The 13,080-nt window shown below is 38.2% G+C and overlaps 1 protein-coding gene across 1 annotated transcript; it reads left to right on the top strand.

The window, feature by feature from the left end:
• The first annotated feature begins 321 nt into the window (after positions 1-321).
• Positions 322-2,561, top strand: KCNS2 (potassium voltage-gated channel modifier subfamily S member 2). The gene has a single exon (XM_014060850.2). The coding sequence runs from the start codon at positions 344-346 to the stop codon at positions 1,775-1,777; it is 1,434 nt and encodes a 477-aa protein (XP_013916325.1). The 5' UTR covers positions 322-343; the 3' UTR covers positions 1,778-2,561.
• Positions 2,562-13,080: the final 10,519 nt, after the last annotated feature.

Raw genomic sequence — 13,080 nt, 5'->3', positions numbered from 1 at the left:
GACCAAAAGCTGCATGTGTTATTGTATCAGTTACTGTATTGCCAAAGGGAGTAGAGGAAAAGGAAAGGGGGCAATCAAATATAACATATTGATTCGTGGTTGAGCATTAATTACCATCTTATCTCCAGTTAAGTAAAAAAAAAGCTGCATCTCATAGAAAGGAGCTGATGGTGTGGGAAACTCAAAAGGTGGGTGATGGAATATATGACGGTATTTGATCCAAGTATATCATAAAAGGGAGTAATGGAGAATTCTCCTTCTGTTCTATTGGCTAACATGGCTTGCCTTGTTTTTATTATTCCATAGGTGTACTCTCTCCATTTAGATCTTGGAAATACTCACAATGACCGGGTTGAATCTAAGGGGTTTGTCTGATACGTATTTTGAAGACAATGAGATCAGTCTCAATGTTGGAGGCTTTAAAAAAAAGATGAGATACAATACACTATTGAGATTCCCCGAAACAAGACTGGGTAAGCTGCTGAGCTGCAATTCAAAGGAGTCAATTTTAGAGCTTTGTGATGACTATGATGACACTAAGAATGAGTTCTACTTTGATAGAAATCCTGAACTTTTTCCTTATGTGCTCCATTTTTATAATACTGGAAAGTTACATGTGATGGGTGAGCTCTGTGTCTTTTCCTTCAGCCAAGAAATTGAATACTGGGGGATCAATGAATTCTTTATTGATTCGTGCTGCAGTTATAGCTACCATGGGAGAAAAATGGAACCAGATCAAGAAAAATGGGAAGATCACAGTGACCAAGAAAGTACCTCTTCTTCCTTGGATGAGATCTTGGCCTTCTACAATGATGCCGCTAAATTTGACCAGCAACAGTTTGGGAAAGTGAGGCGGCAGCTATGGTTAGCTTTAGACAATCCTGGCTATTCTGTCTTGAGCCGAATATTCAGTGTTCTTTCTATTATGGTTGTTCTTGGATCAATAGTAACCATGTGCCTCAACAGCCTTTCAGACTTCCAGATTATTAACAGCTCTGGGAATTCAGAGGAAGACCCTAGATTTGAAATTGTGGAACATTTTGGTATTGCATGGTTTACTTTTGAGCTGGTGGCCAGGTTTGCAGTTGCCCCAGATTTCCTTCAGTTTTTTAAGCATGCACTCAATCTGATTGACCTCATGTCCATCCTTCCATTCTATATCACTTTAATAGTTAACCTGGTGGTGGAAAGTAGTCCTGCATTAGCCAATTTGGGTAGAGTAGCTCAAGTCCTGAGACTGATGAGAATATTCCGTATTTTAAAACTTGCTCGGCATTCAACAGGCCTTAGATCTCTTGGAGCCACCCTCAAATATAGCTACAGAGAAGTAGGGCTTCTTCTCCTTTACCTCTCAGTTGGAATCTCTATATTCTCAGTAGTGGCTTACACAATAGAAAAAGAAGAAAACAGAGCCCTGGAAACTATCCCTGCCTGCTGGTGGTGGGCTACAGTTAGCATGACTACAGTTGGTTATGGCGATGTTGTCCCATTGACCATAGCAGGCAGGCTAACAGCTTCTGCATGCATCTTAGCTGGCATCTTAGTTGTAGTCCTTCCTATTACACTTATATTCAATAAGTTCTCTCATTTTTATAAGCGCCAAAAACAGCTGGAAAGTGCCATGAGGAGCTGTGATTTTGGAGATGGAATGAAAGTAGTTCCTTCTGTCAATTTAAGAAACTACTATGCCTACAAAGTTAAATCCCTTATGGCCAGTCTCACAAACATGAGCAGAAGCACACCCAGTGAATTAAGTCTGAATGATTCCTTACACTAATCTATGGTTCAAAGGCCTGATTGCATGATGAAAAACCAAGAACTGTGTTTATATTAGTTGTTTCTCTCATTGAGCTTCTAATGCTGATGCACATTGAAATAAGAAGATCCACATAAGCTATTAATTTTGGTAATAATTCACATTTACTTGAGCATTGTGAATGATTCATCATGCATCAATTTTAGGAACAACGCTCCTAAATTGCCTTGCAATTGGAACACACATTGAATTCGTCATAAAGTGATATGGGGAAATGGACACGCTATCGTGGAACCTTTGAATTCCATACAGAATGAAGTTTAGTTTCTGGTTGGCTCCTAGTACATTTTCATCTAGCTCTTAGAAATAGCCTCCTTTTCTTTGTGTTGAGTAATGTAGTCTCTATAACATTAATGTTGATAGTACTGTGCTTCCTTGTCACATATATAATTTGTTTTGAAAGTTCCTCTGACCACAAAAACAAACAAAAGTCACCTCCAATAGAAATATGATTAATCTGATTTCATGATTTTTGAGGTATAGTGCGAACATTTCCTAATTTCTCTTGAATTTTAGAAACCATCTCAAAGATCTATATACACAATTAATATTGCATTTCAGAAATCACTTTTCCATACATTTGGGAGTTAAAACTGTCCCTTATAACAAGTAATGCTGTTGTAACATATTTGTGCAATTTTAATTGAGCTTGATTGTTCTTAAGAACCTGACACTAAGTATCATTTGTAAGATATTTTATAAGTAACAAAAATGTGCCAGCTTGGATGTAAAAAATTATGGGAAGTGATCAAGAAACAGGATCAATTCTGGTTTTTCAAAACCTAACCAATATATATCCATCCATCTATCCATCCATCCAACCACTCAACCATCCATCCATTATGCTCTGTTTGTTGTTGACCTTATAGTGTGAATAACATTGACAGAGTGTGACCGAATGCTAAGGACTGACTTTCAAGTAGATGTAAAGCATGCTGAGTATATTATTCAAGACCATGCACTATTAACATATAGATTTTTTTTCTTTCTCTGGGATTCATTGATTAAACTCTATCATGCCAAAGAATGGAAATTGAGGCCTATAATGACAGTATTTGAAAGATATTTCTTCTGCTGCTGCTGATGCTGCTGCTACTACTACTACTACTACTACTACTACTACTACTACTACTAGTAAAATATACATTGTTAGGTCATCCTCTCAAAAGGATATTTTTCAAAATTAAATTTTCTCAAATATTTTCCAAACCTACCCAAAGAAATACCTAGATAGCATTGACTGCTACCACCTATAAATCTGGGATAGTCTATTACACTAAAATTTCCAGAATAAAATTAACTTAAAATGTCTGAGCTAAGTGAGCAGTGTAGTTTTCTACCTAAGATACTCATGCAGCAGGCTATTGAATAGAAATATACCAAATTCAGCAATGTAGGGTCAACCATAGCCAAACTGAAAATTATGAAATGATTAAAAAAATAGTTAGCAATAGCAATAGCAGTAGACTTATATACCGCTTCATAGGCCTTTCAGGCCTCTCTAAGCGGTTTACAGAGAGTCAGCATATTGCCCCCAACAATCTGGGTCCTCATTTTACCCACCTCGGAAGGATGGAAGGCTGAGTCAACCCTGAGCCGGTGAGATTTGAACCGCTGACCTGCTGATCTAGCAGTAGCCTGCAGTGCTGCTTTTAACCACTGCGCCACCTTGGCTCTGTTACAATGGTCATATTAATTTAATGAATACTGTCCAGGTCTATCATAATGAATAGCTGAGAGCATTGAAGAAAACTAATGCCCAACCAGGTCGTGTTCCATTAAGCTTGTAGTCAATTAAACACTAACATTCCTAGGTACATTTTCTTCAAGGTAAAGATAGAACTATTTCTTATTTTATCATACCACACCCAGAGACACCATTTAAGTATGTATACTTGTTGTGTGTAGATGGAAAATAGGAGATACATTTTTGATGCATGTGGGTGTCCAGGATAACGTCGAGATAACTTTTAGTACATTGTCCATCCCTCTGCCCGAACTACCTAAACAGGTAATCTCAAATCAAGCATTGAATTATCCTAAACTTTCTGTTCTGGAGATTTCAATGACCACTGATGAGTGTTTGAGACTTTACATCCCTAAGTCTATGGGCCTGTCCCACATGGTGTCTGGCCTCACACATACAATGGGGCACACAAAGGACTTTGTTTTCTCTTCAGGAGGACTCAGGACGTTGAGGAGTCCTGGATGACTTTATTTTTATGGACACATCTACATCTTTGTTTTAAACCTCTACAAGGTTGGATTATTCCTCTCCATCAACTTGCTGAGGCTGGACAATAGGAACTGGAATCCAGTACAGGAAGGCAAGCACTTGGAATTATGGAAATTAAAGTCCAACAATACTGGTTGTTCTGAGAGAATATCTACAAAAAATATTCCAGCTTCAGAATACGAACTATTAATTGGTTGTTATATGGAAGGCCACTGCCATTATCACATTAAAATAACTATTGGGGTTATTTTTTCGGTACTGAAAATGGTTCTTACTTTTAACATAATGGGCAGAACTCTGGACCTCAGCTGAAAGACTTTTCTTCATTGAGACCCTGCAACAGTTCACAGGAATATTAAGAAGAGGGAAGGGAGGAGATGTTAAACTCTAGAAGAAATTAAAAAACAGCTTATGTCTAAGTTTTCCAAGGCATTTGTGGGACATCACAGAGGCAACGTATCTGTGACGTAGCACATATAGCTCATAGACTGAATTCTAGTACCATCTGAAACATAGTTATTATCCCTGTTGAATTTGTATCCTGCTTTACTGTTCAGAAGGGAAGGCTAATCTGTATTTTCACAAAATAAAAGATGCAGAAAAATAGATAGAATTACCAAGATAGAACATTAGTGCAAAAGTACAAGCCTCCTTCGGCAGAAAAAGTAGGATAACCACCCCCCAAAAAAGACAAGACTGACTTCTCACATTATGAAGTGAGTAAACCTCACCTCACCTCAAGCACCCACTATTTTTAATTCCTACATCCAGAGTCCAAATTGCAGGTTGGACCAGTTTCACAAATCTCTTGAGATACTGTCTCCGTATAATATTGCCAAGGTTCATGAATTTATATTTTGGAAACCTTTGCCTGTTAATTATATGTAATTTGCTGAGGCTTTTCAAATTGTTTGTACAAAACTGTACAATCACCAGTATGTTCATTGGTACATGGACCAGGTGTTTTCTCTCTGTACACTGTGTAAAGGACACATAACTGACATCAAAGGCAATACTGAGTGCATTGTGGCTATTTCACACAGAAATGTTTAAAAGTGCTTCCCCCCCAAAAAAAATGGGCAGTCTGTTGTGTTAACAATAATATCATTTGTTATAGAATTGAAGCTTTGAATATTAAGTAGCAATGAAAGATTAATATGTCATACATCCACTAAGAGCCAATGAATTGTTTTACCATTTGCAATGAAGCAATTAATATTAACTCAGGTTTAGTTAGAGTCAACATTTATTATATTGCTTGCTAATTGCATATGTCAGAAGAATTAAAAAGATGTATTCACTGATTAATTGACCAAGAAATGTAAGAATTCTGTTCTATGCTATAGTATGGCTTCTGGGAAATATGGAACTCAGACCTTTCGAATGGCTTCTCTCAAATCCAGAAATGGGAAAGTTCCCTCTGCTTTATGCTCCTATGGAGGCTATCAAGCCAACCATTTTGTGCAAAGGCCTTGACTGAGCCCCCTTCTCTAATCTTTCTTCACTTTCTTTAGATGTCTACTCTTGGAGTGCCCATCTTGATTCTTGTCCTTCACCTTTGAGGAAGCTGAATGGGTGTAGCCATGGTGGGCATGGCTTACTCGGCTTCCTGCACCACACCAGCAGGGAGGAGTTTTCACCCTCCCCAGGCTCTGGAAGCTTTCCTGGTACCTCCAGGAGGGCAAATATTGCCTGCCCCAGGATCCGGAGGCCTTCTGGAGGCCAGAAATGGGCCTGCTTCCAGACTTCTGGAACTTTTGGGAGGCCCATTTTTTTGCCCTCCCAGAGCCTCCATGTGGGCCTTGCACTTACCTGGCATCCAAAATGGGCCACGTGGAGACTCCTGGGATGGGCGGAGCATGACGGGCAGGGCCAGCCAGTCCTTTCAACTGTAAAATTAGCATCTGGTTTGCCCAAATCAGTCTGAACCGGCTGAATCCCACCCCTGTAATACAGGCAAATGCCATGTATGATAAGACAGAGGGTATTGACTTCCAATATTGTCCTACATGGAAGGAATAGCTGAGGAACTCAGCATGGGCTTCAGTGAACTTGATCACAGCAGAAAAGGTAAGATATCCTCAAGCCAAGTCTAATACCTAATACTGCATGGACATATTATGTAGCTTTCTTGGTGACTGTAGATGAATTCACATATCCTCCCTTCTCCTCAGCTTATTAATTGAAGTTTAGAACCTTCTGCCCTTGAACCTGTTTTGAAACCAAGATTGCCATGAAGTGAAGGAAACTTTTCAAGAAAGTTATCTGAGAGGAAAGAGACTTTTCTTTCCCAAATGCTGCCATCCCAATAAAGAAATGTAATTACCCTCTATGTTGTCTCCATTACTATGAAGCTACTTTAAAGACTTTTGCAACATAGACCCAGTGCATTTTTCCCGAGGAAGACTTGTGAAGGGTCTTAGGAAGCAACCCTTCTCCTCTTCCTCCTCCTCCTCCTTCTTTTTCCATGTTTAGATCAAACTTTAAGTTGCCAGAATGAAGCCACCTACTTGGCTTTGTTGTTGGCCAAAAATCAGTACATATTTCTGGCAGTAGCTAAGATACCAACAGAAGAGCTGTGCTCTATGTCTTTCCACACTCACACAGTGTGTTGTTATCCACTAGTGTGTTGTTATCCACTAGTGTGTTGTTATCCACTAGTGTGTTGTTATCCACTGGTTTTACATTTAGGCACTCCAACTCTCAACCTATTTCAGGGTCCTCCAAGTAATATACGGAAGGTCAGATCCTTCTTTAATGCTATTCCTTGCTCAATGGTCTCTTTCTTCCATCTTTTAATTCGGTAACCCTTGTCCTTAAAAAGTCCCACAAAAAAGGAAGTTTTAAAATAACTTCTGTTGACTGTTTGCTTGTTGTAAGGAATTTAGAGCTACAAGAGGGCGCAAAAACTGTACTTCAGATAACGCTAAACTGTAATGCCCAGCCTCTTTAGCCAGCATGGCAATTGGTGAGGAATCTTGGATGCTGAAGCTCCCAACATCTCAAGGACGATAGGTTTCCTTTTGCAATTTAGCACAAATGTTCAACCAATCGCTCTGCTTGAAGACCTTGTATAGGCAGTCCTCTATTTATGACTACAACTGAAACTGGAACATCTATCACTAAATGGTCATTAAGTGACCCAATTTTATGACTTTTTATCACGATTGTTAATTGAATTATGTAGTTGTTAAGCAAATCAGTCTTCCTCCACTGACTTTCTTTGTTACAAACTTCCTGGGAAGTTTACAAATGGTCATCACATAACTCTGGGACCCCGCTTCAGTGAGTGCGTGCACGGGCACTTTGCACGCATCTATCATGTGTTTTGTGCTCATGTGCAGCATTCAAAAACCACCCATTTTAAGCTTAAAAACTTAGCTGAACTAAAAAAACAGGGAAATATAGTATAGGAAAGGGCAGGAGGGTGGGCGGGGCCAACTGCTCACCGGAAATACCGGTTAGCCCAAACTGGTCCAAACCGGCTGAATCCCACCCCTGCTTGGGATGCTGCAACCATTGTAAATACAGGTTGGTTGCCAAGTGCCCAAATTTTGATCACCTAAATTCGGGGACTCTGGAAGAATTGTAAGTGTGAGGACCGGTTGTCAGTCACTTTTTCGGTGCTGTTGTAACTTTGAATGGTTGTTAAGCAAATGGCCGTATGTTGAGGACTATCTGCTTCATTGTCAAACTGTTTATGCCATGTGAAATGTTGATGTTAGAGAAAATTGAATCTTCCATAGGTTCTGCTCATTAGAGCTAATTCTACCCTCTGGGACAGAAGAGATTTGTGGAGGAGGAGAGATTATATTTCATTCCTATTTTATTAAGCAGAATATTAATGAAAAACAGCCTCTCCTTCCCTTTGCCAATAAATAGAGGACACCAGAGTCCCCTTTTCCTTTTGGTAGGCTGGAGGTTTGGCAAAGCTTCGGTAATTCCCAGAGGTGCTAAATCAATATACATTGACCTTTTGGCTCCTTCATGATGAGCCTTCTCTCCTGGGGCCTCAGCTATGCAATTGATGCTCATGAAATGCTTTCTAAACTCTGGATCCTTTATTCTGTTATTTACTTCCAAATGCAATATTTTTAAAAGCTTTCCAAATATCTCTTAACGTTAAATGTGGAAAACATTCATCTTGTTCTCACCATTTCGGTTCTTTGGGAGAAAATCACCTCTTACAGTATTGTCATTTCTCTTTTTCCTGGACTAAATTGGAATTTATCTAGGATGAAGTCGGGGAAGTAATTCCATTTTCTTGCTGTGCCCTGAAGTTATAATTACACCCCCAGATTTTTAGAAGTATCTTCAGATACCTACAACCCTAACAGAGAAGGAATCTGTTCCAGTGAAACAGGAGACAATATATAAGAAACTACACAAAACCAAGGGTGTTTATTGTGCTGAACAAATCCACATCTTTTAACGATAAATCAAATTCCTTGTGGGAAACAAGAAAACAATTATTTGTTTAATTATGATTCAATAATAAACCACAACTGTCTGGTTTTATACAATGTGCTCAGTTTTGTACCATAGTTTATGAATCAAAATGGGAGTGTTTACACTATTAAGCCAAACTCCAATAACTGACATTATGGTTTAGCACAACACATCAAAAATCTAATGTATTTATTAAATACAAACAAGATATCACAGAATACATCTCAATTTCTTTACTTCTCCATCATTTTGAACCAGTCTCGATTTTAAGCAAAATTAGAATTGAAAGTAAAGATAAAGCTGGTTTCAGGGGTGAAATCTACTTACCTTTGCTACCGGTATGGTAGCAATATGATTGCGCATGTGTGCATGTGTTTGATTCGCTCGCACATGCCACCTCCATGCATGCACAGGACCTCCCGCGCATGCACAGAGCATCAAAAAGCAAGGGGGGGGGAATCCGCCGTGCTGCACAATTTATATTAGCTAGAAAGCAGGAAATTGTGCATCACAGCTGATCGTCAGAAAAACCAGGTCACTCGAACCGGTTTCATTTATTTCAGTTGGGGCGAACCAGTAGCATTTTTACTACCAGTTCAGGCGAACCGGTCCAACCGGTAGCATTTCAACCCTGGCTGGTTTGTATTTTAAGCTAAATTTAAATTAAATGAGAGTTAAGATGATTACTCTGCATGTACAGGTAGTCCTCGACTTACAACCATTTATTTAGTGACCATTTGAAATTAGTTACACTGAAAAAAGTGACTTTTTGACCAGTTTTGACACTTTCAACAATTACAGCATCCCAATGGTCACATGATCAAAATTCAGGAACTTGACAACTGGCATGTATCTATGACAGTTGCACTATCCAAGAGTCATGTGATCACCATTTGTAACTTTCCAAACCGGGCTTCCGACAAGCAAAGTCAACGGAGGAAGCCAAGATTCGCTTAACAACTGCATTGGCATGGCTTAATATCTTTAACCTTTGCTTAACCTTGACCAAAAGATTATAAATTGGAGCAAAACTCACTCAGCAACTGTCTGGCTTAGCAACGAAAATGGTCTCTGTTTTGGTCATAAGTCAAGGACTACCTGCATTTAATTATTTTCTTTCTGTCAATATTTTGCATTAGACATTAGTAGTAACTTTAGGGGAAGCTCTGTGTTAATAAGCATAATGCAGTATTGACTTGCTTTAATATACTTATAAAAAGCAAATGTTTCATTGCAGAAACATTTGTATTAAATTCTGATGATTGAGCCATGGTGGTGCAGTGGTTAGAATGCAGTTTTGCAGGCTACTTCTGCTGATTACTGGCTGCCTGCAGTTCAGCAGTTCGAATCCCACCAGGCTCAAGGTTGATTCAGCCTTCCATCCTTCTGAGGTCAGTGAAATGAGGACCCTGTTTGTTGTGGGCAATATGCTGACTCTGTAAATCATTTAGAGAGGGCTGTAAAGTACTATGAAGCGGTATATAAGTCTAAGTGCTATTGCTATTGGGAATAGATATCAACCATCCTAAATTTACACAACCCCCAAATAACTTAGTTTCAAATGTGGTAATTTTAAACTGGCATAATATCCTTCCTACCTATCGTACAAACATTCCTATAAATAACCTGCCTTCTAGCATTCCAGGGTTTTTTTTTCCTTCCTTCCCCTCCACATTTGACAAAGGAACACCTGACAGCTTTGAGTATATAAACAGAACTGATCACTATGGTTAGCAACTGAACAAGGTTTAGGTTTACTATGCCCCGCATAGTGCTGTTGGGTAGCTACCAGTAACTTAAGGATTATTGCATTATGGAAGATAAACAAACCTGGATGCCATTGCATTTTCCTGAAAGTAGAGCAATCAGCCTTCAATATCCTTGACTAATATAAAGGACCACTATGAAAACAGCCTATGGTTATGTTCAATCAGCAATTTGTATAAAATGTATACAACCACAGTGGTCACACTTAAACTGTTTCTGCTGTTTTGGAGGCTTTTCTACCAACATGGTAGAAATTTCCCATACTCAGGGACAAATGAAAGCTTTTAGCTATAGCCAAATGCTCACTTTTCACTTCTTTTGGCTGGCACAGTAGATTCTGAGCAAGGATTGTATGAGAAAATTGTGCAGCGAAGCACCACGTTTTGCATTCATAACGATTCTTTGCAAATGCAACGAGGGAAGAACAATTAAGATATTGTTGTCTCAGTTCCCTGGTCCAATAAAGCTAACATGAGAAGGATATATTCAGCCCAGTTATTTCTAATACTGTAGAAATAACCAATTCAGCATGCCTTGCTAAAAATACAACGGAGAAAAGAGAAAGTTTTATAGAAATGCAAGTTAGATCAAAAGTTGCATGGGTAAAAAGTAACCAAAAAATGTAACAAACAAACAATTATCCACATCTTTACTTGCATCATTTTCTTACATGCATAAAAGCTGGGATAGATTAAATGAATAGAAATTGGGGGAAAATGAACTGAAAGCATTCTGCATGGTTTAAATACCTTGCTAATGACAGGGTTGGGAGAGCGGAATTCTAATATTTTGGGAGGAATTCATAAATTTAGTAATCCTTGGATCCTGATTTTTTTTTAAATGAGAAAACACTTTTCTGGTTGTAAGATCCTTAATATCAAAGACATTTCTTCCATTTCCTTTTAGTGTGTTTCTCATATTGATAACTCCATCTTAACAAGTCTTGAAGAATAAACTGAGCAGAGGCAATGCAAGCAATGGAATCAAGAAAAAAGCAGGCATTAATGTATCTGTCAACCCAATAATCTTCCAAGGAATAAAATATGTTATGGCATATTTAACTTAAAAGATTAAAATAAACAAAACAACACTTTTCCAATGTAAACCTCCCCCCCCCCCCGCAAAAAATGACTGGCTGTAACAATCCATCAGCAAATAACTTGGCATAAATCTTATTTCTTCTGCTAAATGCCATCAGCTCAGAAAGAATACTGCTATACATCTGGGATCTGGAAGTAGGTCTGGTATGATTCAATTTCAGTCTGATTTGTTTCTCTCTGAAAGCCAGATTGATGTAGTGGTTAAGGCATCCGGCTAGAATAGCAATAGTACTTAGACTTATATACCAATTTTCATAGTGTTTTACTCTAAGCTATTTATAGAGTCAGCATAATCTGGATCCTGATTTTACCAACCTTGGAAGGATGGAAGGCTGAGTCAACCTTGAGCCAGTGAGAATCGAACTGCTAGCAGTCGGCAGAACCAGCTTGCAATACTGCACTTTAACCACTGCACCACCGCTACTTTTAGAAATTGGGAGATTGTGAGTTCTACTCCCACTTTAGGCACAAGTCAGCTGGGTGACCTTGGGCCAACCACTTTCTCTCAACCCAAGGAAGGAGGAAATAGTAAACCACTTAGGGGGAGGGGGATATTTATCAACAAAAGCAGGGATTTGTCCAGATAGCTTCCAAGAATCAGACATGATTGAATGGCAAAAAAAAAAAAAAGTAAAATCTCTTTAGGCACACAAAAGGCATGCACAATGAAGATAGTGATGAACTTTACAAATGTCATTTAAGTGATGAATAATCATGGCTTTCTGATGTGAACTTCACGTGGTAGTTTTCCCATTTCACTTTCTCTGTTACTTGACACAGAATGTTTTCATTAATTATTTAGTTTAGGATTCAAATAAACATTAGTCTGATATATTATTTTATCATTAGGAAAATGCAAAGTGCAGTTGCTGAGAATATTTTTTGAAAAAAAAATTTGGAGAAGGGGGATTGTTTTACATTATGGCATTATACATTGCTTTATATTTTCTTTGCTTAATGCAATAACAAAATGTACTTATTTTCTTTTTTAAATGGTGTTTAATGAGGTGTGAGCAATCTTTTCTGACTCAAAGCAATTTCTTCCAGATAGCTGAGATGTCACGTAGAAGTACAGATGCAGGCCCGATTTGCAGAAATGATGTCAGAAAAGCTAAAGTTCAATATGAGCTAAAATTAGTGAAGACTAAGAATGACATAAAGAGATTTTTCAGATAAGCTCAAGAGGAAAGGAAAAGAAACCATATATTATTTAGCTTTTTAGTAAAATGTCAAAAGAGTAAGGTTTAACCAAGAAAAGGCAGAACAACTCAATTCCTATTTAGTTCTGTCTTTTCCATCAGGCAATTATAAAAAAAGAAAATTAAAGTAAAGCAGAACTCATGGTTGAACTTGATAGAAATACAAGGAATATTTACTAACCTTGAAAGATTTTTAATCTCCAGATTGGATCCTATCAGGAGTTTTAGAATTGCTTTGCAGTTCATTTTCACTGAGAAATCTTTAAGAATGGGCCAAATACTAGATAATTGAAAAAGGGGGAAAGGAGGTGTGGAGAAAAAAAAAAAACAGCCAATAATATCTGGAAAGATTCTAAAATAGATCTAAAAAGATCAATTTGAAAATAATGCCATAATAACTAGAGAACCGTATGTTTTGTCAAGAACAAGTCCTGTCAGAGTGATCTTGTTTAATTGGTTGGGTCATTTCCTTTAACCTTTTCCTTCACAAGTCAAAGCACTTGACAAATTACC

Source organism: Thamnophis sirtalis, unplaced genomic scaffold, assembly GCF_051295495.1.
Source record: "Thamnophis sirtalis isolate CommonGarterSnake01/CBP01778 unplaced genomic scaffold, rThaSir2_p1.2 scaffold_2, whole genome shotgun sequence".
Lineage (NCBI taxonomy): Eukaryota > Metazoa > Chordata > Lepidosauria > Squamata > Natricidae > Thamnophis > Thamnophis sirtalis.
The sequence above is the reverse complement of the archived record's forward strand: the minus strand, read 5'-3'. Positions and strand labels throughout refer to the sequence as shown.